Genomic DNA, 22,420 nt, shown 5'->3' on the forward strand with positions numbered 1-22,420 from the left:
AAACGAGCCCGCAATGGATGCGCAAAAGTACCTGCGTGCGGGTATAACAGGCGAAGAGAGACAAACAGCAACAACAATAACAGCAGCAATCCGCAATGCCCGCCTCTCCCGCGCTGGCCAGTGGGGGGATGATGCCGCCCTCGTACCCTTCGCCTAAACGCGTTACGCCGTCCCGCCCGGCCACCACCGCAATCCTCCGCCCCTCGTCTCCTCCTGTTTGTTTTTTTCTTGTGTTACACTTGAGACTATGTTATATGTATATAATACAATATAGGCCTATCTCTTCCTCTCTGCAGGGGCGGTATTGAGCCAGGCACAGCGCCGGCACAGACTACGCCGCAAAGAAAAGGAGACAAGGAAGGAAGGAAAAAACAACAATGAACGAAAGAGAGCAGCAGCGAGGGCGTTGGTATTGCCCCCACGGGCCTCCACCACAAAGAGAAGGCGACGGGGATGGGAGGGGCGTTGCCGAGCCGCAACAAGTCGCACGGCGAAACAAAAAGAAAACAGAAAACAAATAGACGCATTAAGGTAAAAAGAAGATATTCTTTTTTGTTGTTCTTGTTGTTTAAAGAGAAAGAGAGAATCTCCATACGCACACGCCCACGCCCCTCCACCCATCGGCCCACGGAGGTAGACAGGCGGAGCAGGAGGTTCCCAGAGACGCCTTGCTGGGTGCAGTAAACACCAAAAAATGTAAACGCTCAGTTTGTCGCGGATACACAAACATAAATATATAAATATAAACATAAATATAAAAATATCTACATATATATAAAAAACACAGCGGTGTAAATGTAACCATAAGTGCGGGGATAAACACCACAAGGCAGAAACCCAGACGGCTGGGGGCGCACAAAAAAACAGCACCCCATACGGAAAACAATGCTGCAGCCGCACACCTGCAGCTCCCCCCACCGCCGCTGCAAACAAAAAAGAAAAACAGTCGGAGTGACAATAAAAAAGACTGCCGCGGCGACGACAAAGGTGGGGAAAGAAGAATGCACATAAAAAGAGGAACACTCACGTACCCACACGCACGTACCAACCTGCGCCATCAGTCTTCCTTGCACCCTCTCACAAAAGCGATCTCCAACCCTGAGCAACCAACCCCCGCAAGAGGAGAAAAAAAAATTGCCGTTCGTACATCCAGCGGTCAGTATCAAAGTAGAATAATAAAAACAAAAAGAAAGCAAAACAAAAACAAATAAGCGTCTTATTTTCAAATTTGATTGATTTCCTTCTTTTTTTTTCCAGAACACCTTCATGAGCGCTGAATAGCCCTCCTTTGCCGCGGGATGTGCCGCTCACTGCACGGTGACACTTTTTGCCAGGTTGCGCGGGCAGTCCACATTGTTGCCACGTCGCAAGGCGAGATAGTAGGCAAGCAGTTGCAGGGGCACGACATTCACGACGCTCTGCAAGCAATCCACCACGGCTGGCACCTCCACGCAGCGCACAGCGGCGTGCTCCACCTCTGCATCCTTTTGTGTCGTTATCGCCACGATGCGACCACTGCGTGCTTTTAGCTGCTGAATCGCGCTCTTGCTACTCTCGAAATAGCGGTCATGGGCGCAAAAAGCAATCACCCGCGACCGTGCATCCACAAGGGCCAGCGGACCGTGCTTTAACTCACCGGAGTGAATACCCTCGGTGTGGACGTAGCTGATCTCCTTTACCTTGAGGGCGGACTCCAGAGCGGTGGAATAGTCGTAGCCGCGACCAACCACAAGGAGGGTGGAGGAGTCCTGCCACTCCTCTGCGAGGGACATGACGGCGTCGCGGACGTCCCTGAGACACTTTGAAAGGGCCGCGGGGAGGGCAGCGATTCCAGTGATAATCTCCGCGCGTCGCTCTCGAATACGCCGCTTGCTCTCTGCGTCTTCCCTCTTCCCATTTGCATTCTTGTCCGCGGGTACGCTTCCCGTGGGATGCCTGTCATTCCCGTTGCTCTTATCGCCTTGGCTCAGCAGCAGGGCCAGAAGGGTGAGAAGAACAACCTGTGAGGTGTAGGCCTTCGTGGAGGCGACCCCCACCTCCACACCGGCGTTGAGGAGAAGTGCGTGGTCGGTTTGCCGCAACACCGACGAGCCCGGGACATTTGTCATCCCGACAAGCATCGCACCGGCCGTTTTGCAATGCTGCAACGCCATGAGGGTGTCGGCGGTCTCACCGGACTGTGAAACGAACACGCAGACGTCGTCGCGGTGAACGCGTGGCTTTCTGTCGTTAAAGTCAGGGGCGCTCTCCACCACCACAGACATGTTCGGCAGCAGCTCCTCAAAGATGGGACGGACGGCAAGGCAGCTGTGGTATGAGGTTCCACACGCAATCAGCATGAGACAACGTGCCCTGCAAAGGAGCGCCACCGTCGTCGCATCCATGCCGTCGAAGCTCACATCTCCCTTCACAAAGTCGATGCGGCCGCACATCGTTCGCGTGACGCTCTCTGGCTGTTCATAGATCTCCTTCAGCGTAAAGTGCTCGTAGCCCTCCTTTGAAAGCACCTCGTAAACATGGTCGATGCTGTGCGGCTCACGCGTGACGGGCGTGGCCACAGCGACGGCGTTGGGGCCCGCGGGGACGTGAGCGGAGTAAACAGTCAATGCCCCGTCGTGGTAGTGCGCGACGTCGCCGTCGTCGAGGAAAATCACCTTGCGCGTGTGCTCGATGCAGGAGTTCACATCGGAGGCAAAATACAACTCCGTCAGTGGTGGTGGGGCGTCTGCGCCGGGCGTGCCACCGTTGCTCCCCCCATGACAGAGTCCGATCACCAGTGGGGAGCTCTTACGACACGCGATAAGCTCGCCAGGAAAGACAGTCGACTTGATTAAAACCGCATACGCGCCCTCCACTATGGAGGCGAGCTTTGTAGCGAGCTCAACGAAGGAGAGCCGCGGATGCTGCGCATGCAGATCCTCCGTCAGCACCGCAATCACCTCCGTGTCCGTGTCGCTGCTGAAGTGGTAGCCCTTCGCCAGCAACCGCTCCTTCGCCGGCGCAAAGTTTGTCATGATGCCGTTGTGCACTACGAAAAACGCCCCGTTGTTGCTGGACTGCGGATGCGAGTTCTCCACGCACGGGGTGCCGTGGGTGGCCCAGCGGGTGTGGGCAATGCCGATGTGACTGTCAAAGACAGCGTCCATGTTCAGCACCGAGGCATTCGCGTCGCTGAAGACAAGCTCACGCAGCCGGGCGATGTTCCCCACGCTGCGAATCACGACAGGTGAGTGACCGGCATCACAGCCGTCGATGCAGAGGCCGGCGCTGTCGTACCCACGGTACTCCACACGCTGCAGGCCGTCGAGCAGCACGTTGAGGATCTCCCGCACCGTCCGTCGTGTGTGGTAGTTGACGTACCCAAATATGCCGCACATTGGGCTCAAAAGTGTTGCCTACCACAAGCAACGGCAAGAAAAACAGCAAGAACAAAGCGAAACGCAAGAAATGCAACGTACCCTCCTAGACCCCTCAGAGACACCAGCCACGATGGGGAGAGAGACAAGGAAAAGAAAAGGAAAGAAAGAATGAGAGATAAAAAGGGGGAGAGAGGAGGAGTGCAAGACAAAGAAGACGCACGTAAAAGCCCCAAAGGGGGGCCGGATTCATGCATCGCAGTTGCCGCCAGCAGCGAGGAACAGCAGCGGCCAAGACGAATGCCATCTGCCGCAGTTGCGGCCCCCGGTTGGGGACTCAATCAGCAAACACCGCAGAGAGGCTCGCGCCATGGCGGTTACTCCGCACCACTCCCACAGCGTCAGTAACAAGGGAAAAAGTAAATGTCATCACAGGCAAAAGAAATGAAAAAAAGACGGAAATCATCCCACAACATCACATATGTACACACATGTCTACCTCGCTCTTTTTTGTGGCGTTTATTTCCTCCTCCACCCCCTCTCCGCGGCCAGCGACTCTGGCGAGAAGTGCATGATGGTCTTCATTGCAGCGGTGCCAAGCAGGGGTGTGCCCACGGTGGCGTACGCGTACCGAGCAATTCCCATCATCAACCTCCAGCAGCCTTCCGCAGTCGCACGGCTCAGACTTGGGAAGCTCCATGCAGGTGAAGGTCCCTTTTCTATCCTTTACCTTGAACCATATCATTCGCAGCACCGTAAACTCCGAGTGCCGCAGCGTCGCGCGTAGTCTTCCGCCCAACGGGGGGGACGCAAAGGTTTCGCAGAAAACGCTGCTGGTCCCGTGCGAGAGGCTCGCATCGACGAATATTGCCGCCCCATCGGGTCCACCACCGATGCCAAAGAAATTGTTGGTGCACACCATAAATTCCTTATTTCCCTCCTCCAACGTCCAAGGGTAAACAGACAAAATGTGGGGCAAGTGGGGCGCCGCAGCTGAGGACGCAAGCGACTGCACCGACGACGTTGACGGCGGCGTTGCCATTTTTCGATTCAGAGCGACTTGACCCGCCCCAAGTGCCGCACGTGCGGGCGTCACGCCCACCGCACTCTGCCGGCCCCCACGCCCTTGCTCCGGTGCGTGGCGGCTGACATCCGCGTAGGTAAAGACAAACGTGTCCTGGGTGCCGAAGAAGGCGTGCTGGGAGTGCTCCAGGCATGGCACCTCCGGCGTGAAGCAGCCCAGCACGACAAAATTCGGCGGGGCGGGGACGCCTCTCCGATTCGTTGGCCCTGGAGTATTTTCCTCCGCGGGCGTGGGCAACTTTGAGTCCGCCAGGTCCCCACTAACCACAAAGATGCCTATGCCGTGCTCGCCCTCGTCGCGGACCTGCTTCATCGTACGGTAGAAATTCTGCAGCGAGAAGCCATCGTGCTCCGTGTCGTAGCAGACACGCCATGCTGAGTGCTGCAGACGCTGCGGAAGTGCCAAGAGGAGCTCGTGAAGCTCACACCGAGAGAGCGGCAGCGGCGGCGAGGGCGGCCCCTCGTGAAAGAGGGCCGCCACGTTCAGACTGCAGCTGCACGGCAAAGCGGCGGGGGCTGACCCGCGCCGGAGACGCACCGCGACGCCGGGGGGCAGAATACGGCATGGAGCACGCTGCGGCCGCTGAAGCATGGACTCGCGCACCCGCACAACCACGCGTGCGTGAACGCGCAGAGCAAAGGAACCGACACGGAGACAAAAAACACAACGAGAATATTTTGTATTTAATTGCGCGCTTTTTTTTTCAAGGCGGAAACCGACACAAACTTCGGCTGGTTTGCAGCGCCAGCGTCAGGCTCGGCGCAGTTTGGACTAACGGCGATGCGGTGAAAAAAGAGAGTCGCGCCACGGTCGCCGCAGCCGCAGCCGCCGCACCGGGCCAATTCCTCCTGATTTCGCTACGCAGAGCTGTCTGGTTTTGTGCGTGTCACGGGGGTTGAACGAAAGGCAGAAACTCATGCACACAACTGTGAGGCCAAGAGAAAAACAAAAACAAAAACAAAAGAAGGAGTAGTAGTATCCAGCTTACCGCTCGCCCTTTGCCGAAGGGAATGCGGACGCAGGAAGGCACAAACCCGAAATCGCACACCTCCCCTCCTTTCAAAGTGTGTGTGTGTGTGACTCCCTCGGCAGCGCCAATGCCCCCTCCCTTTTAGTTTTCACCTAAAAACAGCATAGAGCAGCGGCCAAAGCAAAAAAAAAAAAAGACAAGGCAAATTGAAGCGGACAACATCATGCCCCCTTCGGACGCTTGAGACTTCGGCGGTCTTGCGTCAAGGGAGCAAGACAGCAGAGCGGTGGGAGAGCAGTGCACGTAGGCGCAGGCAAGCGTGGGTGCATTGCAAGAAGTAATGAAGGGACGGTGGCATGTATGTGAAGAATTCAAGCAAAACCCCCATAAATGTAACCAAAAAAAAGGAATTCACAGTAACATACACGTTTTCACCTTCTTCTCCCGCTCTTTCTCTTTTCTTCCGTTACAAGAGGCAACTAAAGGCCGCGGCTCAGTGGGCGCAACTGTGGTAGCAGAGAAAAGAAAAAGAAGTGTGGCTTCCACGTACTCCCAATCACGACGACAACACTCGCTGATGTCAGATCTTGTACCCAATCTCGTACCCCTCATGCACGGCCTGTAGCATGTCCTGCTCGCCGTGGCCCTCGCCTGTGTAGCTGTCGCGGCACGACCCTGCCGTGTAGATGCTGAAGTCTTTGATCATTTCCCCGCGTTGCTTTGCGCCGTCTTTCATCCACTCGTAGATCCATGTGCCGACGGAAATGTTGGGCAGCATGCCGTAGGCCCACACGATGGTGTCGCACTCCACGAAGTACTTTCGTGAATCGGGGGCCAACAAAGAAATGTGCACCCCGCGCTTATCGATGTTTTCCACCAGCCCGTGCTTAACGATGGTGCCGCCGTGGTTGCGGATCCACAGCTTCTGCGTCCACCCTTTTCCCCGCGAGAGGTCGGCGTCCTTGTCCGCCTTGTTGAAGAGGACCACGTCGCGGTTGTTGCGGGGGGCCCGCTCCGCCGCATTGGGGTCCAGCGTGCCCTCGTCGAGGTTAATGCCCCACTCATCGCAGTAGGCCTCCACGCTGCGCGAAACCCGCGGGTCGTGCAGCAAGTACGACGCCACGTCGTGGGAGATGGCGCCGTTGCCAACAATCACGACCCGGCGCCCAGCCTTCACGCTGCCGTTGAGTATCTTCTCGAACGGCACCACCATGGGGCACTCGGAGGTACCGGGGAGCTGGTGTGAGGTGGCCGGGCGCGGCACGCTTCCGCAGCAGAGCACCAGCGCGTGAAAAAACTGGTGATTGCGCGCCATATCCTCCCGCGTGAACTCCGCTCCAAGACGCACGTTGATCGATGACTGGCGCAGCTGCCGGGTCCAGTACTCCAGCACCTCCTGGTAGGACTCCTTGCCCGGCACCACCTTGGCCAGGTTCAACTGGCCGCCGATAAAGTTGGATTTCTCAAATAGCGTCACATCGTGTCCACGGCGCCAGAGTGTCAGCGCACACGTGACACCCGCCGCACCCGCGCCAATGACCGCCACGTGCTTCTTGTACGGCGCCGGCGCCCAACGCCGCTCAAGTTCGTACCCGCTAGTCGCATTAAGCGCGCAGGTGATGCGCTGATGCTTGTATAGGCGATTCACACAGTGGTTGCAGGCAATACATGGAATGATGGCATCCTCGTGGCCGTGCTCTGCCTTTCTAATCATTTGCGGGTCTGCCAACAGTGGCCGCGCCACACCGACAAGGTCGCAGACGCCCTCTCGCAGAAGACGCTCTGCCACTGCGATGGAATGCACGCGGTGCGTCGCCACAACAGGGACATGAATATCATGGGAGCGTAGGCGCTCCCGCACCTTCTGCACACATCTCGCAAAGGCGGCCTGTGGCACGTATGACGCCATTGTCTGCACAGGCGAGTCATGCATACCGACACTTGTGCTCAACACATCCACCCCGCCAAACCGCGCAATCGCCTCAGCGGCCACCAGCGTTTCCGTCATGGGTGTCCCGCCCACTTTCAAATCATGCACGCAGAGCCGCACGGAAACAAGGAAATTTTGCGGTTCCACTAACGAGTGCCGTACGGCATCTAACACCCGCAGCGTCACCTCCAACCGGCCCTCAAGGGAACTGCCGTAGTAGTCCCCACGGTCGTTCACGGCCTTGGAGAGGAAATTGTGCAGCAGACCACCGTCACTTACGGGGATTTCAATACCATCAAACCCGGCAGCCTCCGCCAGTCGTGCAAATCGCGCGTGCTCTGAGGCGATGTACTCAACCAGAAGCCCCGGCACACGCCATGGGCGGGCAGCGGGAAATGGCTGCACCGCAGATGGTGTGGAGGTGGCGGAGACAAACCAGCGGCGCCGCGCGGCACGCCCAGGATGAAATGCCTGCGCAATTATGGTGCCGCCTTCGCGGTGAACGGCGCGCGTGACGCGCGAAAAGGCCTTTACCGCGTCGTGCATCCCGAGCGCCATGCTGTCTATACGCCACTTGCCCAGTCTGGAAACACCTAGGCCGCCGCATACGATAAGCTTTGCGCCGTGTCTCGCGCGCTCCGCGTAAAAAGCTCCCATGGCATCCATGTGCGCATCACTCCATGCGTTGAGTTCCTGCTCCAGGTTCAGGTACATGGGCAACATGAGAAACCGGTTAGGAAGCTCCAAGCGCCTCTTTGCCCCGATGCATATGGGCGAAAAAAGAGGGGAGACTTTCCCTGCCATTCGCCAATTTTTTTATATTCCTTCCGCCGTTGGCTGCCTCGACGTACGATGTGCGTGCAGCTGCCTCCCACTCGCCCCTTTCTCTCTCCCGCGTGGGTGCGTGGGTGCGTGCGCGGCAAGGGGGGGGGGGCCAACCTGCGGGGGCACATGCAAATCCATGCGTCAGACGCACGCATTGAGAGGGAAGAAGAAGTAACGGAAAAAAATAAAAATTAAAAAATAATAAAAATAAAAGAGGCAAGTCTCCTCTAGTTGAGTTTGGCGCGCCCTGCGGAGCGTGAGGGGCAAAGTGCGCAGTGCGAGACGACATCCACCCACACACACGCGCAGGGTAAGCGGGAGGGAACAGAGAAGAATGCAGAGCAGCGACAAACGAAAAAAAAAACACAGTGGGCACGTCAAAGCAAACTCCAGACGCAGAAACAAAAAGAGAGGAGAGAAAAAAAGTGAACAACAAAATCCAGCGAAAGGGACCAACAACGACAAACCGCAGACGACAAAAAAAACACACACGCACACGCCCACACATTAAGACGACGCAAAGCGACTAAAGTGCAGCTGCGCAGCATGTGTATGCGCTACGCGTTATTTGTCGGCAAGCTCGGTGGGGAACGGCAACGCAGACATGGCCTGTATAACAAGCAGTGGTTCTTTACCCAACGGCGTTGCCAGGACGTTTGAATTTGGCCACGCATTCAACGTCGTTCGCAGCCGTTGCATGCGCGCCGCGCAAGTCATGTTGGCAGGGTTCACCTCAATGGGCTCCGGCACCGTCGTCGACAACGTCACTCTGGGCTGGGCATAGGGCACGCTAAGCGCCCGAAGCTCCTCCATGCTATTTCCTGCCTCCTGCCGGTGGGCGCCCTCGCGGGGCCTCGGCGCCGGCGTGTCTGTGGGAACGCTTGGAATGGCGAGCGCGGCCAGCTCGTCATCCGTGAGCTTCGGCAGCTGCGCGATGAGGTGGTCGGATATCACACCCGGGGGCTGCATCTCGGCGGGGGCCGCACGCTTCGGCTCCAGGCGGTAAAGAGCCACGTCCACGTGCGAGTCGCGCAGCAAACCTTTGGAGCGGATCAACACGTTAACCGTCGCCGCCGCCACGACCCCGATAACGCGGCGCCACCCGCACTGGCACGGGATCACCTTCTCCAGTCGCTGCTGCTGCCCCCGCTGCGGGACGATGTCAATCGTCACGACGAGCTCAGGCGCCGCCACGCTGTAGTCGTCCAAATTCTTCACAACGAAAAGGTAGGAGCCATCGGTCAGCTTCTCCTCGCGGGAGAAGGGCGCACTGTGCTTGATGGCGTACTGAGCGCCGCTAAGCACGAACAACGGGGCCCCCAAGTCAAACTCCCCGTTCGTCACATCTTGATTCATTTGGTCCAGCGGGAGCAGAATGTTATCCTCCTTTTTGCGCACCAGTTCGCAGCGGTCCATGTAGGCCTTCATTTTCCCCTCACACATCTCAATCAGCCTCCCATCCTCTGGGCCATTCCTGCTCATGGCGGCGCGGCGCACGTAGTTGATGATCTCCACCCCGCGCAGGTAGTCCTGGTAGACGGTGCCGTACGCTTGAACGAGGCGGGAGAGCTCATGACGGTACTTGTTGCTCGAGCAAATGCGGGCCTGGCTGCGGTCCACCTCGTACTCCCGGGCCTCCGTGCGGCGTAGGAGGTCAAGACCCTCCGCAAGGAGAAGCTTTTGCGCCATTTCACGCAATTCACCAAGACACGTGTCAGGAACGACACTGATACTACAAACGTGCGTGGGCGTGGTAGCAGCAGCTTTGAGCAGAAAAAGTTCCACGCCCTCTCCTCCCAATTTCACTTTCTCTCTCTCTCCCGCTCGCTCGCCTGCTCGCCCGCCGTGCTTCGGGGTCCTGCTAGATGGATGTAAACAAGTGAACTTGCAACGTTGAAGGCAGGCTGCACCTTGGCTGCGGGGGTGGTGCCCGTACCCGCATCGACCGCGAGAAAAGAAGGGAATGAGAATTAAAAACAATAACAATAATATACCTACGCCTGCCGCATGAGGAAGTTACAGAAATCATTCATTCACACGACGCAAAGGTGCGAGGAACACTGCAAGCTTTCAGTACTTTTTATTGCCGTCTCGAGCTACACTAAATCTTCCTCCTTGTTTCCTTCCAATGGAGCGTTATACTTCAGAAAAAGATACGCATGTGCGGTGTGGCCGGCCTCCTTAGCTTGCCTTCTCGGCTCCTACCCACCTACCCACCCACCCACGCACGCACGCACGCCGCTGGCAGCTCTTTTTATCTCGTCGCCTGTCTGCGTTTAAGCCCTTGTGTGACTCGCACCAATCGGGGTCGCGGAGCTCAGAGCAACTTGAAGCGCCCCGTGACACAATCGACTAGTTTGACGGGTGCCGGGCCAACCGCCAAGACGGTCTTGCTACCAGGCGCAATCTGCGTCCTCCCTGCATCACGCACCAGTGCGTGCGGCAGGCCCGCCTCCTTTGCCGCACGGCACGCCTCCACCAGTTTCTCCTCACTGTCGCACTGCAGCACAACCTTCTTGCTGCCGGCAAACATCCAGGCGTCGTACCACGCAACCCACTCATCCCAGTGGTCCCTTCCATCCTCCTCCACGTCCGCAGCAGCAGTCTGTGGAGGCGGCGTGGTCGTGCCATCTTGCCGACGGCGGTTCTCCACCTTCTCCACCACCGCCACCGCTGCGTGGGCGCACTGCGCCGCAATCTTCCCTGTGCCCATCTTCAAATCCTTACGCACCAGCAGCGTCAGTTTTAGCGGTTCATTACGGTACGCCAAGAAGGCGCGTGCCTGTCGCCCCTTTACACAAAACAGACGCGCCGGCCAACGGCTGCCGTACCCAACGCCACGCATGCACAGAAGTGTCAGGACGACGCCTGTGCCGAAAGAAATGAAAAAAGAGACGGCGTCAAGCATCAGTGCCATGCGTCGCCCCCGGCGCTCCTTCTCGCCTCGCCGCTCGCTGTAGGCCAGAGGGGCGTCGCTACTATTTACGTGCGGTGCGGGTGCCCCTCGCCCCCACTCCCGCTTCCTCCCCCTTGTGGACTCTGTTCCCCTCGCCCCCTCCGCGGCGGCGGTGCGGCCGGCAGGCGGAGCGAAAAAATGTATATATGCACGCGGAACTCGTCCTCCGCCCAGCCAAAAACCGCGTCCGCCCCTCGTGTGCTGCGCAGCGAAGCGAGGAGGCGGGAGGGAGCGGGAAGCGGGAAGGAGCGGGAAGCGCACGATGCTTTAGAAGGAAGGAAAGTAAAAAACAAAAAATAAAACGGAAATCGAGATGACTAAATAAGCCACAAATCCCAAACACTCAGAGACCCCCTTTTGCTGCCTGCCTCGTTTGACGTACACCCGCGCATTTCATTGTTGTTCTCCAGCCAAGCTAGGGAGTCTTTGCGCTGGCGCCGTCCACAGCCATTTCCGCAGAACCATCAGAAAAAGCATTAGGGCCAATGCTCACACCCACACAGACACACGCACACCCGTCCACTTTCTCTGTTTCTCTGCGTCAATGGCAGTTGTGTTAATATGCACGGCAGTCATGCGTGGTGTTATTTCCAACCCCCAACTCCCTAACCCCCCAACCCCCAACTCCCCAACCCCCAACCCCACCTCCTACGTTTCCTTTTCTATTCTTTTACACGTAAAAACAAGTTCTTTTTCTTTTTTAAGCGTTCCACTATCATTGTCTCCACTATTCACATCTTTGTCCACTTCCATCGTTGATGCTGCGCTTTGAGTGACGGGCGTGGCCCCTCCTATCACCACTGAGCTCACCCATTTCATCCTGCATTCATTCAAATGCGCCTCTTCGCCGGCATTTACAGTCGTTCTGCTGCCGTCGTCGCTCTGTCACGTGCGTGGGTGTGTGTGTGTGGGTGGGTGCGTCACCCTCCCCGTAATCTTCTCCTTCGTTTCGGTGGCTGCTGACGTCGTGTGTGCGGCGCAGTCAGTAACAGAATAGAAAACGCAACAGCAGTAACAAAAAGCTGGGGACAAACAAAAAAAACGAGGGAGAAAAGAAAAAACGACTCATTCCCCTCACTCTCCGTGATGGAAGAGCATAAGGAGGAGCGTCACATTGTCAGCGCTGTGCAGGTGATGCAACACGTGGTCGGCTAAACTGTTTGCCACCGCCTGCAGCACACGCCGTGGGGCCCCGCAGCTGCACGGGCTGCCGACAAAACTCTCCTTTTGCTCCCACCTGCTGATAGCGCACTGCGGCGGCGGGGTGGAGTAGCTTGACGGCGGATCGTCATCGTGCTCGCTCCGAACCCCCGCATCCGAGAAAAGCTGCGCCGACAAGAGTGGGCTCTTCGGCTCCGCGGATTGCGAGCCGCCAAAGCAAGTGGGTGGCGGCGTGTGCGCCACGGTGCGTGGGAGCTCCGATACGAGGCTACTTGGGCTGCTCCGCGCGCTGGAGCGGCCTGAGGCGGAGAGGGGCGGCTGCGGCTGTGGGACGTTGCCCCCAGAAAAGAGGCCCGATTGCAGGAGGCGCGTGCGCACAAACTCAACGACCCCCTCCGTGCCCATGCGGTCCCACAGCCCATCCGAGGCGAGTACGAGAAAATTGTCCGCTGTCAACTCCGCCTCATACACATCGGCCACGTTGCTCACGACGTTATCTACTAGGCAAGGTACGGCCTCCACAAGATCTTGCGCCGCGCTATCATCGTTTAGGGGCAACGGCGACGCTCGCAAGCTCCCGTCAAAAGAATCAAAAGAAAACGGTGGCACTTCCCCAGGAACACAGCGCATGCTCCTGTTCCTAGTGTTGTTGTTGCGTCTGCATGCAGCTGTGTTGCCCTGCGCCGGAGGTGCCGTGGCATCTAAAAGGGGCGTTTTACTGTCCTGCTGAGCGACGGCTGTGGCACAGACACCGGGCTGTGCCAACCATTTTTCTGGTGGTAGCTTGTAGGCGAAATCCCCCAGCGACCGTGTGACCTCCAGTGCGCCGTCGACGCGATCCCACTCGATGCAACCGCCGCACCGCTCCACACGCACCTTCTCGGAGGGGTAGCTTGAGACGCGGTGGTCGCATGTGCTCACAAGCACGCGACCATCCGATAGTCGGGCCAGCACTGCGCGGCTGTCACCAAGGTTCGCTAGCGAGAGGTAGCACGGGACGTGGCCGTCCGGTGACGTTGGTGCGCCGTGATAAAGCGCAGCAATACCCGCAGTAGTGCCCGAGCGGTCCCGTCGCCCAGGCGGCGTTGTCTCATACAAGGTCCGGTCAAGGTGAACGAGTGACTGCACTAGCGCATTGCTTAGGAAGCGCTGCGGGGGAGTAGCACTGCGAGGTGCAGACGCATTGGCGTGCGCATCGACGCCGCCACCCGCGGGAACAGGACGAACTCTTGTAGTCGTTGCTGTCACTTCACACGCTGTGAGCGACGGCGGTGCTCTGCGGAGGGCCTCGTCCACGTGTTCGAGGTAGTACAGGGAGGCCACGTTGGAGAGGCGGCCCCCGTTGTGCCCATCAAATACGCCGTAGAGGGAGTACGTCGATGAACACGACGCGTGTAGCCCTTCCCGCGCGACGCAGTCCGAGGGAAACGCCACCCGCTCATGAATACAGACAGCATCCTCCTGTGAGTTTCGGTGCCCATTCAACGTTGTGTGTGCCACGTCGACGACGACTCTCTGGGGGCACCGCGCGGTCCGTAGCACGTTCAGCGGGGATGGACCACCCGCCGCGGCGGCGACAGAAGCAGCAAGAGGAGTGCAATTAGGAGTGGAAGTAGCGAGCAGAAACGGGGGTTGTATGCCGCTCTCGCCGAGGGAGCCCGAAATAGAGGTCTGGCAGTACGATGGCGTGTCTACAAACACGCGTGGAGTCACGCCCGCGGACGGCAGGGGCACGCGGCTTCGCACGCACGAGCTCTCCAGAGGACGGCGGAGCACGGTGTCCTCCGTCGCCGGCTCCTTGTCCGTGCCGCACCCAGCCTTCACCCCGTTGTCAAGGCTGCGTTGAAAGGATACCGAGAAGGCCTCACTCGAGCGGCGTGTACACGGAGAGGTGTTGGTGCCGTGTGTATGGCTACTCGTGAGCACGTCAAAGGCCAACTGCGGGGGTTGCGGGGAAAGCGGCGTCGTGTAGCTTAACAAGTCCTCATCAAAAGAGCTGTTGCTGGCCCCGACACGCTTCAAGCGTGAAGCTGCATATTCACGGGGCACGCTCTGCCTCGGTGAAGACAAAGGAGTAAATAAAACATCTGGAAGAGAAACGCGTCTGTCCAACCGAAGAAGACCGCGTTGCAGCCAAGCAGGCTTTCCCTCTCCCTCTTCCTGGGCTTGCTCTGGTCGCTGCATTTGCAGTTGCGGAATTCTCCCCTGCTTCCGAAGTGACATAATAACTGAATGCAATGCGGCACGAGGTGTTGGCAGATCACTCTACAGTTTAGGGGGGAAGTGGGGGGGCAACGAATAAACCCCGGCGATTGCTGCTCGCTTGCCTTTCCCGTCCGTGTGTGTGTGTGTGTGTGTCTGTGTCTGTGTGCCCCTCTCTGTGTGCTTGGGTGTTGTCCTCGCCGGGGTGTTTTTATGCTTGCTCCCTTTTGCCTCCTGTGTGTGGCGGGGGGTGTCAACGCCTTCCCGTCCCCTTGCCGCGGCCGCCCCAGCCCACTACTGCCCGCCCCGCAGCCGATGGAAGGGGCGCACCCCCAAGGAAGTCGAAACCGCACGCAAACGCGCAGAAAAGTCTAAACTTGCGCGGCGCCTTTCCCCAATTTTCCGGCCTTGTGGCTCTCTTTTTCGTTCGCTATTGTTTTTCCTTCTATGTGTTGGTCCTCTTCGCCTGTTCCAGCAACGGGCGCGCCAGAGAAAAGAGAGAAGGGGGAAAAAAGAGAAAATAACAATAATACTAACTGAGGGAGGGGAGGCAGGCGTACGACGCTAGACATTGCCAGTAGGCTTTCGCCACAGCGGGCCTATCGCGCCCATGATTACTTTCGCCCACCGCAGTTTCCCCGTCAGTTGCGGCGGCGACAGGCGGGTGGCTTCACCTCCTCCCCTCGCCGCATGCGTGCAGCAAGAGGCGCCGCCGCAGCACCGCTCTGGAGCCACGCACTGGAACTGTGACGCCGCGCCCCCCTCTCGTGCGGGCCGCCGGTTCAGTCTCCTCCGTGCCGCTGCAGCAGCGGCAGAAGCACCTCCTCCACCACGAAGGACAAGGCTTCCACGGAGTCTGTGGTCGCAAAGACTCGCCCTGAGCGGTACAGCAACGCCTCCACCTTCACCTGCGGCTTTGCCACCAACGGGCACTCCTCCCTCGCCCCAGCAGCAGCAGCAGCAGCAGTAGCAGCAGGGGGAAGCAGAGGGGTTTGGGCGGCCTGCGCCGCGGTGGAGGGCGTCAAGTGTGACGGCGGCGCTGTCATGAGGGCGGCGACGTCTTCCCTCGCGGGGGACGTCAACGACAACGACTCCGGCGTCCTCGTCTCAGACCCGCGGCGCAGCCGCTTGTGCCCGCCACCCCCGCTCGTGTCGTGCTCCGGGGATTTTTCCGAGTGGTGCCCCACCGCCACGAAGACGCTTCCTAACGGCACAACAGACATGAGATCGCTTCCAAAGAAAAACGCGTCTGCGTCGCGGTCATCAGGGCCTCCGCCTGCAGCCGGGCCCGGCACATGCCCCAGCTGTGCTGAAGGGGGATGCAGGAAGTGGCACACAACGCGAAGCGTGTGCCGGTAGCGCAGCGCTGTCACCGAGCTTTCTCTAACGCATCGCCACCACCGCGCTTGGCGTGATCCGTCAGCGCCTCCGCCACTCGCGGCGGTGGCAGACGCTATGCGCCCACGCAGCCATGCTGCCGCACCCTCCGACGTGTCCACGCTCGCTCCCTTCGGCAGCGGCGGGGCTGGGGAGAGAACGACCTGAAGCAACGCAATGCTTTTTGTGCCAGTTCGCCTTGGCAGCGGTGCGAGGCGCCGAACAACGTAGGCGTGCACAAAATCCGCAATCGCCATAGCCGCCTCAATGGAGCCGCTCGACACAACGCGCACCACACCGCTCGCTAGGACAGAGGCCACCACACCGCTGCAGATGGTGTCGTTGACGCGTAGCAGCGGGAATCGCAAAAGGCACCCCGTCGGCTCCGCGGCGGCGTTGCGTAGCAACTCAGCGTTCCATGCGCGGTGGAAAAAGTCTAGGATGTCAATGGGGCCGTCACTGAGCTGAATGATAATAAACACGGCACCGATACGGCCCTCCATGCAGGTCACACTTTGTGGAGGCAAGAAGATAAGAGAAGAGAAGGGGCAGAGGGATGACGCTTTCAAGTGAAAAGCCGCAGCAACGCCAAGGAATAAGTGCGATGAGGAACACGCACACAAAATCCCGCGTCCTTCCCCCTTGTCTTCCACAGCAGCGACATTGCTACCAAGAACACTTCCTTCAGACGCAAATAAAAAAGGGCAAAAATATCATTCTTCTTTTTTTTTCTTTTAAGCCCGGCATCCTCAAGGCCTCCTGTTTGTTCTTCCATATTTTCCTTTTTTTTAGTTTCTTTTTTTTTGTCCTTGCAAAGTTCCAGCCTTTTTTTTTTCTTTCTCCTCCTACAGCTGCAGACACACACACACACACATGCAGAGAGAAAGAAAGAGAGAGAGAGCAATGACGAGAGCCGCGAGACGCACATCATACGCGCAGGCCCAGGTAGACCTTTATGCCCAGTATACATATATAAAGAAGTTAGGAAGGAAGGAAGTAGATGGAAAAAAAAAAGAGAGGGGAGAGGGGAGAGTTTTTATCCTACAAGTCCAGCTCCAACCGCAGCTCCGCAAGCCTCGTCATGTACTCCTGCTCCCTTGCCGCCATGGCCGCCTCTAGCGCCACGTTGACGCGGTTGCGTGTCAGGCGGCGGCGGCGGACTTTGGCCACACCCGCGTCGTCGGAGGTGCTCCACTGGAACGACCCTTGCGCCTCCTCCTCGCGCTTGGGCCACCGCGTCGCGTACATCCACTCCCCCACCTGCCACGACTGCAGCTCCTTGCGGACGAGTTTGCTCGCACCCGCCCGCGGTGAGTGGGGCTCCGCCGCCTCGGCCGCCCAGCGCCAACCCGCCGCGGACTGCCGCGCGGCATCTGCGGCGGTGGGGGACGCCAGCGGCGGCGGGCCACGAAGCGTGGCGGAGGCGTTGAGCGACGCGATGTCGACCACCACCCCGTCCTTGTCGTCGAACGGGAAGGTGGGGTGCGGCACCCACCGCCGCAGCCCATTTTTGTCCACCACCCGCTCCTGGTTCTCGTACACCAGCACCGTCTCCACGGCGTCGTACCTTTGTATGTCGTCCTCGAAGGAGGCCTTGAGGTCCGCCAGCTCGAAGCGGCAGCGGTCATCCTCCTGTACGTCTAACAGCCGCTGCGGCACAGCGCCGCTGGAGAAGTACGCCGCGAAGTTAAAGATCCCGCCCTTGTCGCGCAGCTGCTGCCGCCGCCACTGGGCGTGACGAAACGCCTGCATGAAACCCGCAGAGTGGTCCCCCCGCGTAAACTCGCTCAACGTGACGCGATCACGAAGGCTCTCCTGGCACCTGTGGCCCGGTGTAGAGGCGCCAAGTGCGGTGTCACATGTCTTCTCCGCCTCCACAATCTCCAGGCCCTTCTGTACAAATTGCACATACAAATCATCGTGTGTATCACTCCACTCATACATGATTGTGTTGCGCTCTAATGGCTCTTCCATCGTCGTAAGCCGCTTCAGCATACCCGCACTCTCCACACCTCCCCCTCCCTTTTCCCCACCTGTCTTCTTCCCACCCCAGTGCTGGGTATTCATCAGCTTGCGCCACTCTTCTTCGATGTAGGCCCTCCGCATGTCATCCTCATTTTCTGGGACCCGGCCATTCTCGTGCACCGCAGACCTCGCATCACCGCGGCGTTTCCTCCTCCGGGGACTTGGACCAGCGTCGCTGCCAATGTGGACCTCCATGACACTCCGTGAAGCTGACGGCATCCTCCCCCTTTCCTCGCCTCCGGCCGTTGACGTCGGTGTCTCAAGTTGTTGTTCCTGCTGCTGTGGCTGTGGCTGTGGTGCTGGCAGTGGGGATGACGACAAGGGCGGGAGTGACCCCTCGTCAACCTCAACCTCGCCTGCAAGGCTCCACATGGCAGACATCAACGGGCGCGCTATTCTCAGCTCTAGCAGGTGGCTTGCACTGACTGCGGCGTCCATCCATCCAGTTGCGGTGGCCGTCGCTGGCTCTGTAGGCCTCGCCGCGGCTCCACCAGACGCGACGGTTCTCACGAACGGCAAGTAAACAGAGTAGATCTCGTCGCACCCCCCCATAAAAAACAGCAGCTCATTGCTGTACGGCACCGACAGCAGTATGCGGATGGGGGGGACGCTTGTGTCTTGACTCGAATTGGCCTTCGCCGCAAGAGCCCCCGGCAGCGTCAGCACCATGAGAACCGTGTAGTCCTGATTCGGGTCCACGAATGGTGGCGAGGAAGCGGAAGCAGGCAGCGGCGCCGTGTCGGCGGTGGCGTCTCCCGACGGCCTCACCGGCGAGGCCGCTGCCTCCTTCCCCTCCTCCACACCGTCCAGCCACGTCTCCAGCGCGTCTCGGCCGTCGACCGCCGCCACAGCGGCGGTTGGATCCTGCGTCTGCAGCAGAGCGCTACGGCGGACCGGCCGTGGCTCTTTCCCCAGCAAAAGTACGACGTCGTCGTCGGTGAGTGCGGCAAGGCAGAACCACGAGGTGTTGAGGTCCTGCTGCAGAAGCTGCCGACCGAGCGGCACCGCACGCAGGAAATGCTCCTTCACCGTTCGCGCTCCCTTCCCACTCCCGTCCTTGTCATGGTACACGCGATGCAGATGCAGGAGGTGCCCAGTGCAGCCGCTCAGACTCCAAAAGCGGAGCCGCGGACGGCCGATCGTGAAGCTCGGCGGCAGCTCCTCGTGCAACGGAACGCGCAACATTGCAACGCCAATGTCGCATACATCTTCCGGCGCCCCCTCGCGAAGAATGGGGGTCTCGCCAAGCAAAACTGCCCGTGGCGGCGAAAACCACCAACGGAAGCGGAGATGCGAAACGTGCATCTCCGCCTGCCCCTCCACACCATGAGCGTGTGAAGAAATGTACAGACTCATGACAAGGCTCCCAGGCACAGTGGGAACGTTGCAACAACGCTTGCAATACACCTGGCACGGGCCAAGCAGAAAGACATTTGTAGCCAGACCGGCATCGAGACGGTATGCTCGCAGTGTGGGAAGGCTGAGGGTACCCCCACCAGCGCCGCCAATGTCGATGCCCCCTGAGCTCGGCGACGTGGATGCCGTGTTGCTTTTTTCGAAGCAAGACGGTGGAGCCTCGGCCTCGTCGGCACCCGCGTGCCCCTCCGTGTCGCCGTCGCCAGTGTCATTGTCTGCTTTGCTACCGCCACTGCTGGTACTGTGCTTAGCGTCAATGTCGTTGATGGCGTCTTCCTTGCAGGGAATGAGATCAGGGGATTCGGCCTCCTTCGGCTCCTTGGCCGCGGCGGTTTCCCTGGCGGGGGCGGCCGTGGGCACGGCCAGCTTCACCGCACGATCCTGCTCAACGTCAAAGACGACCACCTCGCCCACCTCGTCCACGCTCACCACAAATGGCTGGTAGCGTCTGCTGCCCGCCTTCGCCTCCATCGCGACCAAAGCGAAGTGGAGCGCCACCACCCGGTTCTTTGCGTGTAGCTCGTGGTGCAGCAGAAAATGGGCGGCGGTGCTCAAGACACAAACGCTGAAGCGCGTGCGATCGCTACCGCAGGCCACGGCCAGGTATCGATTCCACTTCAGCGGAAGGACGCGTTCCCGGCTGAAGACCGACTCCGCCCCGACGCACAGATACGCATCCTGCAGCTGGAAGCCGTCTCGGCTCTCAACAGCGTCCCACATCCCCGTCCGCACGTCGACGGGATTAGTCTCACTGTCGTGAGAACTACGGCTGCCGGTGTTGTCGCCGTCGCGTCTGCCACCACAGCGACGGTCGCTCGCCGCGTTCAGGGCGGTGAGGTAGCGCTGCCGGTACACGCGGATGCCGTTGCGGTGCGCCGTCACAAGCATCCCCCCCGCGATGCACATGGACCGCACGCGACGGTTGGGGCAGGGCTCAAGCAGAATCGTTGTCGGGCGCCGCAGGTTGGGAAACACAGGCACGTGGTCTGCGTAGTTCTTCCGACTAGTCGCATGGCGCCTGCTCTCCCGCTCAGACGACACACCTTTGCGAGCCCGCCGCGACCCCGACCGCCGGCCGCTGGAGGACGCCGAGGAGGAACGGGACGAAGCCCTACTTCTGCCGCTTTCGCTGCTGAGCGTGGAGCTGGCGTCGGTGTCCCGTGGCGGTGGGGCAGAAAGGGGGGGATCGGCTCGCATTGTTCATCACCCCCTACTACGGCACGCTAAAAATCTCCGCAAAAGCACTCAAAGCACTCGAAACACACTTCTTCCCACAGCAACCGATTTCCCCACGCACGCAACGCGCAGTCGTAAAGTCTGCGTGTGTGCAATAATATAAAATGAACACCTCGAAACTTCTCCTTTCCTTCACTCTCTCTCGCTCTCCCTCTCTCTGAGATATAATTATTAGACGCACTGTGTGCCGCTGCGTGCATGCATACAAAAGCAGAAGAAGAAGAAGAAGAAGGGAGGAGAGAAAATTTTGTTGTTGTTGCCGTGTCTCACTCGCGCGAGTTGGCAGGGGAAGAGCGGGGAGGCGCCAACAGCCGCCGCTCCGTGCCACACCTGCAGGGTGACTCGTCCCGCACCGCACAAACCCCACACGTCATGCGCAGTACAGAGCGGAGAATGTTGCCCCCCCCCCCCCAGCAGCACTAAAAGGTGCGGAACAACACAAAGAGAGTTTACAGGTGAAATACACATAGAAAAAAATAATAATAATAATAATAATAGTAACAGAAGTAGTGAATGCTCAAGAAGAAAAATAAAGAGTCGACGCAACGAAGTAATTCATACGTTCCAAGTTGCTGTTGCGTACCTTGCCGTTGTTGTTTGTTTTTTTTTTTTCGTCTCACCCTCGTGTGTGTGTGCGCGTGTGTTTCTCCACCTCCCACTCACCGTCACGGTCCCCCCGCCGCCGCCGAGGTGAGTTGTGCGGGGGGTTTGTACGGGAGAAGCGCGGCCGCATCGGCGCGGCGGGCGCGGGCGAGGATGGCGTCAAACTCGCGAAGAACCCCATCGCCATCGTCGCCGCCGCCCTCCCCGCCGAGCGCCGCCGCCCTTCCCACAACTGAGCGCCCGGGACGTCGTGAGAGGCGAGACGGGGCTGGCGGGGAGAGCGGCGGCGGCGGCGGCGTGGCGCTGCACGCATCCCTCGCCGACCACTCGTCACTCCGCAGCGGCAGCGGCGGGGGCAGCGCCTCCCCGGCACCACGCGGCCGCGAGGACGCACCGCCGCCGTGCCTCGCCAATCTCCCCGAGTAACGCTGTTCCAGTTGCTGGATCAGCCCCGACGCCGTTGCCTTCTCGCCGCGCCCCGCCTGCTCCGCCTCGTACGCCCGCATGATGGACTCCAATTCCACGACCCGCGTCGGGTCACATTTCAGCAACAGATCGTGCACGCGTTGTCGCAGCACGATGTCGTCCTTCGTCAAGTACGTGGCGTACAACTGCTTCGCCTCTTCGGGCGTCGGCTCCGGACCCAGCACTGCGCTGTAGTACCGCAGCGCACGCTCGCCGTCGTTATTGTAGTCTTGTATGACGTGGTCAACGTCTTTCAACCAAAGCGGGGCGTGCCTGCCGAATACCGCAAGAAGTCGCTGGCGCGGTGTCAACGGCGGCTCTGCGAACGCCACCGCCGCCGCATCTTCCCTGCGGGAGCAACAGCGGCAGCAGTTACCCATGCCTGCCTGCGCACCACCATGTATTTGTGCGCCCCGCCTCTATCCTACGCACCTGCCCCCCCCCCACTTGTCCCTCGGGGTTTCTTTCCCACAAAAGTCTGCTGTGGACGAGCCACACCGAATCACGCACAGCGAGAGAAAGAGAAAGGAGGGCGTAAAGGCTCGCGCAGAGCGCGGCTAGGCGCCATCAATACGTCGGAAAAAAAAAGAGGCGACCGCACTACCCCGAGGTCCCCAGCCATGCCACAGCAGGGAGAATGCATACATGTCCCCAGTGCAGTCACGGCCACTCGGACAGCGACAGGTTTGTTTGCTGGTTGTTTGCTTGCCACGGCCTCCTCGCAGAAAAAAAGGGCGTAAAACGATTGTGGGTGGGATTGCGCAAGAGGAGCGTCAACGCTCAATAACAAAAAAAAAAAAAAAGTTTTCAAAAA

The 22,420-nt window shown here is 59.2% G+C and overlaps 9 protein-coding genes across 9 annotated transcripts, besides 19 other annotated features; all 9 read right to left on the bottom strand.

Annotated features, from left to right (window-relative positions):
• The first annotated feature begins 339 nt into the window (after nucleotides 1-339).
• Nucleotides 340-383: a microsatellite.
• A 212-nt stretch (nucleotides 384-595) lies between these two features.
• Nucleotides 596-631: a microsatellite.
• A 97-nt stretch (nucleotides 632-728) lies between these two features.
• Nucleotides 729-781: a microsatellite.
• A 388-nt stretch (nucleotides 782-1,169) lies between these two features.
• Nucleotides 1,170-1,212: a sequence feature (A-rich).
• A 95-nt stretch (nucleotides 1,213-1,307) lies between these two features.
• Nucleotides 1,308-3,377, bottom strand: Tco025E_00985 (putative glucosamine-fructose-6-phosphate aminotransferase; the record flags this gene model as incomplete). Its single annotated transcript, XM_029367924.1, has 1 exon — nucleotides 1,308-3,377. One exon carries the CDS (start codon nucleotides 3,375-3,377, stop codon nucleotides 1,308-1,310), a length of 2,070 nt encoding a protein of 689 aa, XP_029231957.1.
• A 454-nt stretch (nucleotides 3,378-3,831) lies between these two features.
• On the bottom strand, nucleotides 3,832-5,031 carry Tco025E_00986 (uncharacterized protein; the record flags this gene model as incomplete). The annotated part of the gene is made up of 1 exon (XM_029367925.1): nucleotides 3,832-5,031. The coding sequence occupies one exon, from the start codon at nucleotides 5,029-5,031 to the stop codon at nucleotides 3,832-3,834; it is 1,200 nt and encodes a 399-aa protein (XP_029231958.1).
• A 211-nt stretch (nucleotides 5,032-5,242) lies between these two features.
• Nucleotides 5,243-5,272: a microsatellite.
• Nucleotides 5,273-5,990: 718 nt separating this feature from the next.
• Tco025E_00987 (2,4-dienoyl-CoA reductase-like protein) lies at nucleotides 5,991-8,144 on the bottom strand (the record flags this gene model as incomplete). Its single annotated transcript, XM_029367926.1, has 1 exon — nucleotides 5,991-8,144. One exon carries the CDS (start codon nucleotides 8,142-8,144, stop codon nucleotides 5,991-5,993), a length of 2,154 nt encoding a protein of 717 aa, XP_029231959.1.
• A 199-nt stretch (nucleotides 8,145-8,343) lies between these two features.
• Nucleotides 8,344-8,378: a microsatellite.
• A 351-nt stretch (nucleotides 8,379-8,729) lies between these two features.
• On the bottom strand, nucleotides 8,730-9,854 carry Tco025E_00988 (uncharacterized protein; the record flags this gene model as incomplete). The annotated part of the gene is made up of 1 exon (XM_029367927.1): nucleotides 8,730-9,854. One exon carries the CDS (start codon nucleotides 9,852-9,854, stop codon nucleotides 8,730-8,732), a length of 1,125 nt encoding a protein of 374 aa, XP_029231960.1.
• Nucleotides 9,855-9,953: 99 nt separating this feature from the next.
• Nucleotides 9,954-10,009: a microsatellite.
• A 356-nt stretch (nucleotides 10,010-10,365) lies between these two features.
• Nucleotides 10,366-10,402: a microsatellite.
• Nucleotides 10,403-10,482: 80 nt separating this feature from the next.
• On the bottom strand, nucleotides 10,483-11,082 carry Tco025E_00989 (peptidyl-tRNA hydrolase, PTH2 family; the record flags this gene model as incomplete). Its single annotated transcript, XM_029367928.1, has 1 exon — nucleotides 10,483-11,082. The coding sequence occupies one exon, from the start codon at nucleotides 11,080-11,082 to the stop codon at nucleotides 10,483-10,485; it is 600 nt and encodes a 199-aa protein (XP_029231961.1).
• Nucleotides 11,083-11,331: 249 nt separating this feature from the next.
• Nucleotides 11,332-11,379: a microsatellite.
• A 232-nt stretch (nucleotides 11,380-11,611) lies between these two features.
• Nucleotides 11,612-11,636: a microsatellite.
• Nucleotides 11,637-11,711: 75 nt separating this feature from the next.
• Nucleotides 11,712-11,764: a microsatellite.
• Nucleotides 11,765-12,010: 246 nt separating this feature from the next.
• Nucleotides 12,011-12,042: a microsatellite.
• A 153-nt stretch (nucleotides 12,043-12,195) lies between these two features.
• Nucleotides 12,196-14,505, bottom strand: Tco025E_00990 (putative protein phosphatase; the record flags this gene model as incomplete). The annotated part of the gene is made up of 1 exon (XM_029367929.1): nucleotides 12,196-14,505. The coding sequence occupies one exon, from the start codon at nucleotides 14,503-14,505 to the stop codon at nucleotides 12,196-12,198; it is 2,310 nt and encodes a 769-aa protein (XP_029231962.1).
• Nucleotides 14,506-14,620: 115 nt separating this feature from the next.
• Nucleotides 14,621-14,679: a microsatellite.
• A 587-nt stretch (nucleotides 14,680-15,266) lies between these two features.
• On the bottom strand, nucleotides 15,267-16,364 carry Tco025E_00991 (uncharacterized protein; the record flags this gene model as incomplete). Its single annotated transcript, XM_029367930.1, has 1 exon — nucleotides 15,267-16,364. The coding sequence occupies one exon, from the start codon at nucleotides 16,362-16,364 to the stop codon at nucleotides 15,267-15,269; it is 1,098 nt and encodes a 365-aa protein (XP_029231963.1).
• Nucleotides 16,365-16,637: 273 nt separating this feature from the next.
• Nucleotides 16,638-16,666: a microsatellite.
• A 49-nt stretch (nucleotides 16,667-16,715) lies between these two features.
• Nucleotides 16,716-16,735: a microsatellite.
• Nucleotides 16,736-16,738: 3 nt separating this feature from the next.
• Nucleotides 16,739-16,762: a microsatellite.
• A 140-nt stretch (nucleotides 16,763-16,902) lies between these two features.
• On the bottom strand, nucleotides 16,903-20,499 carry Tco025E_00992 (uncharacterized protein; the record flags this gene model as incomplete). The annotated part of the gene is made up of 1 exon (XM_029367931.1): nucleotides 16,903-20,499. The coding sequence occupies one exon, from the start codon at nucleotides 20,497-20,499 to the stop codon at nucleotides 16,903-16,905; it is 3,597 nt and encodes a 1,198-aa protein (XP_029231964.1).
• Nucleotides 20,500-20,659: 160 nt separating this feature from the next.
• Nucleotides 20,660-20,697: a microsatellite.
• Nucleotides 20,698-20,746: 49 nt separating this feature from the next.
• Nucleotides 20,747-20,770: a microsatellite.
• A 240-nt stretch (nucleotides 20,771-21,010) lies between these two features.
• Nucleotides 21,011-21,039: a microsatellite.
• Nucleotides 21,040-21,203: 164 nt separating this feature from the next.
• Tco025E_00993 (uncharacterized protein) lies at nucleotides 21,204-21,986 on the bottom strand (the record flags this gene model as incomplete). The annotated part of the gene is made up of 1 exon (XM_029367932.1): nucleotides 21,204-21,986. The coding sequence occupies one exon, from the start codon at nucleotides 21,984-21,986 to the stop codon at nucleotides 21,204-21,206; it is 783 nt and encodes a 260-aa protein (XP_029231965.1).
• Nucleotides 21,987-22,420: the final 434 nt, after the last annotated feature.

The sequence above is a fragment of the Trypanosoma conorhini genome (assembly GCF_003719485.1).
Source record: "Trypanosoma conorhini strain 025E chromosome Unknown Tco_14.4_contig_00028, whole genome shotgun sequence".
Taxonomy (NCBI): Eukaryota; Euglenozoa; class Kinetoplastea; order Trypanosomatida; family Trypanosomatidae; genus Trypanosoma; species Trypanosoma conorhini.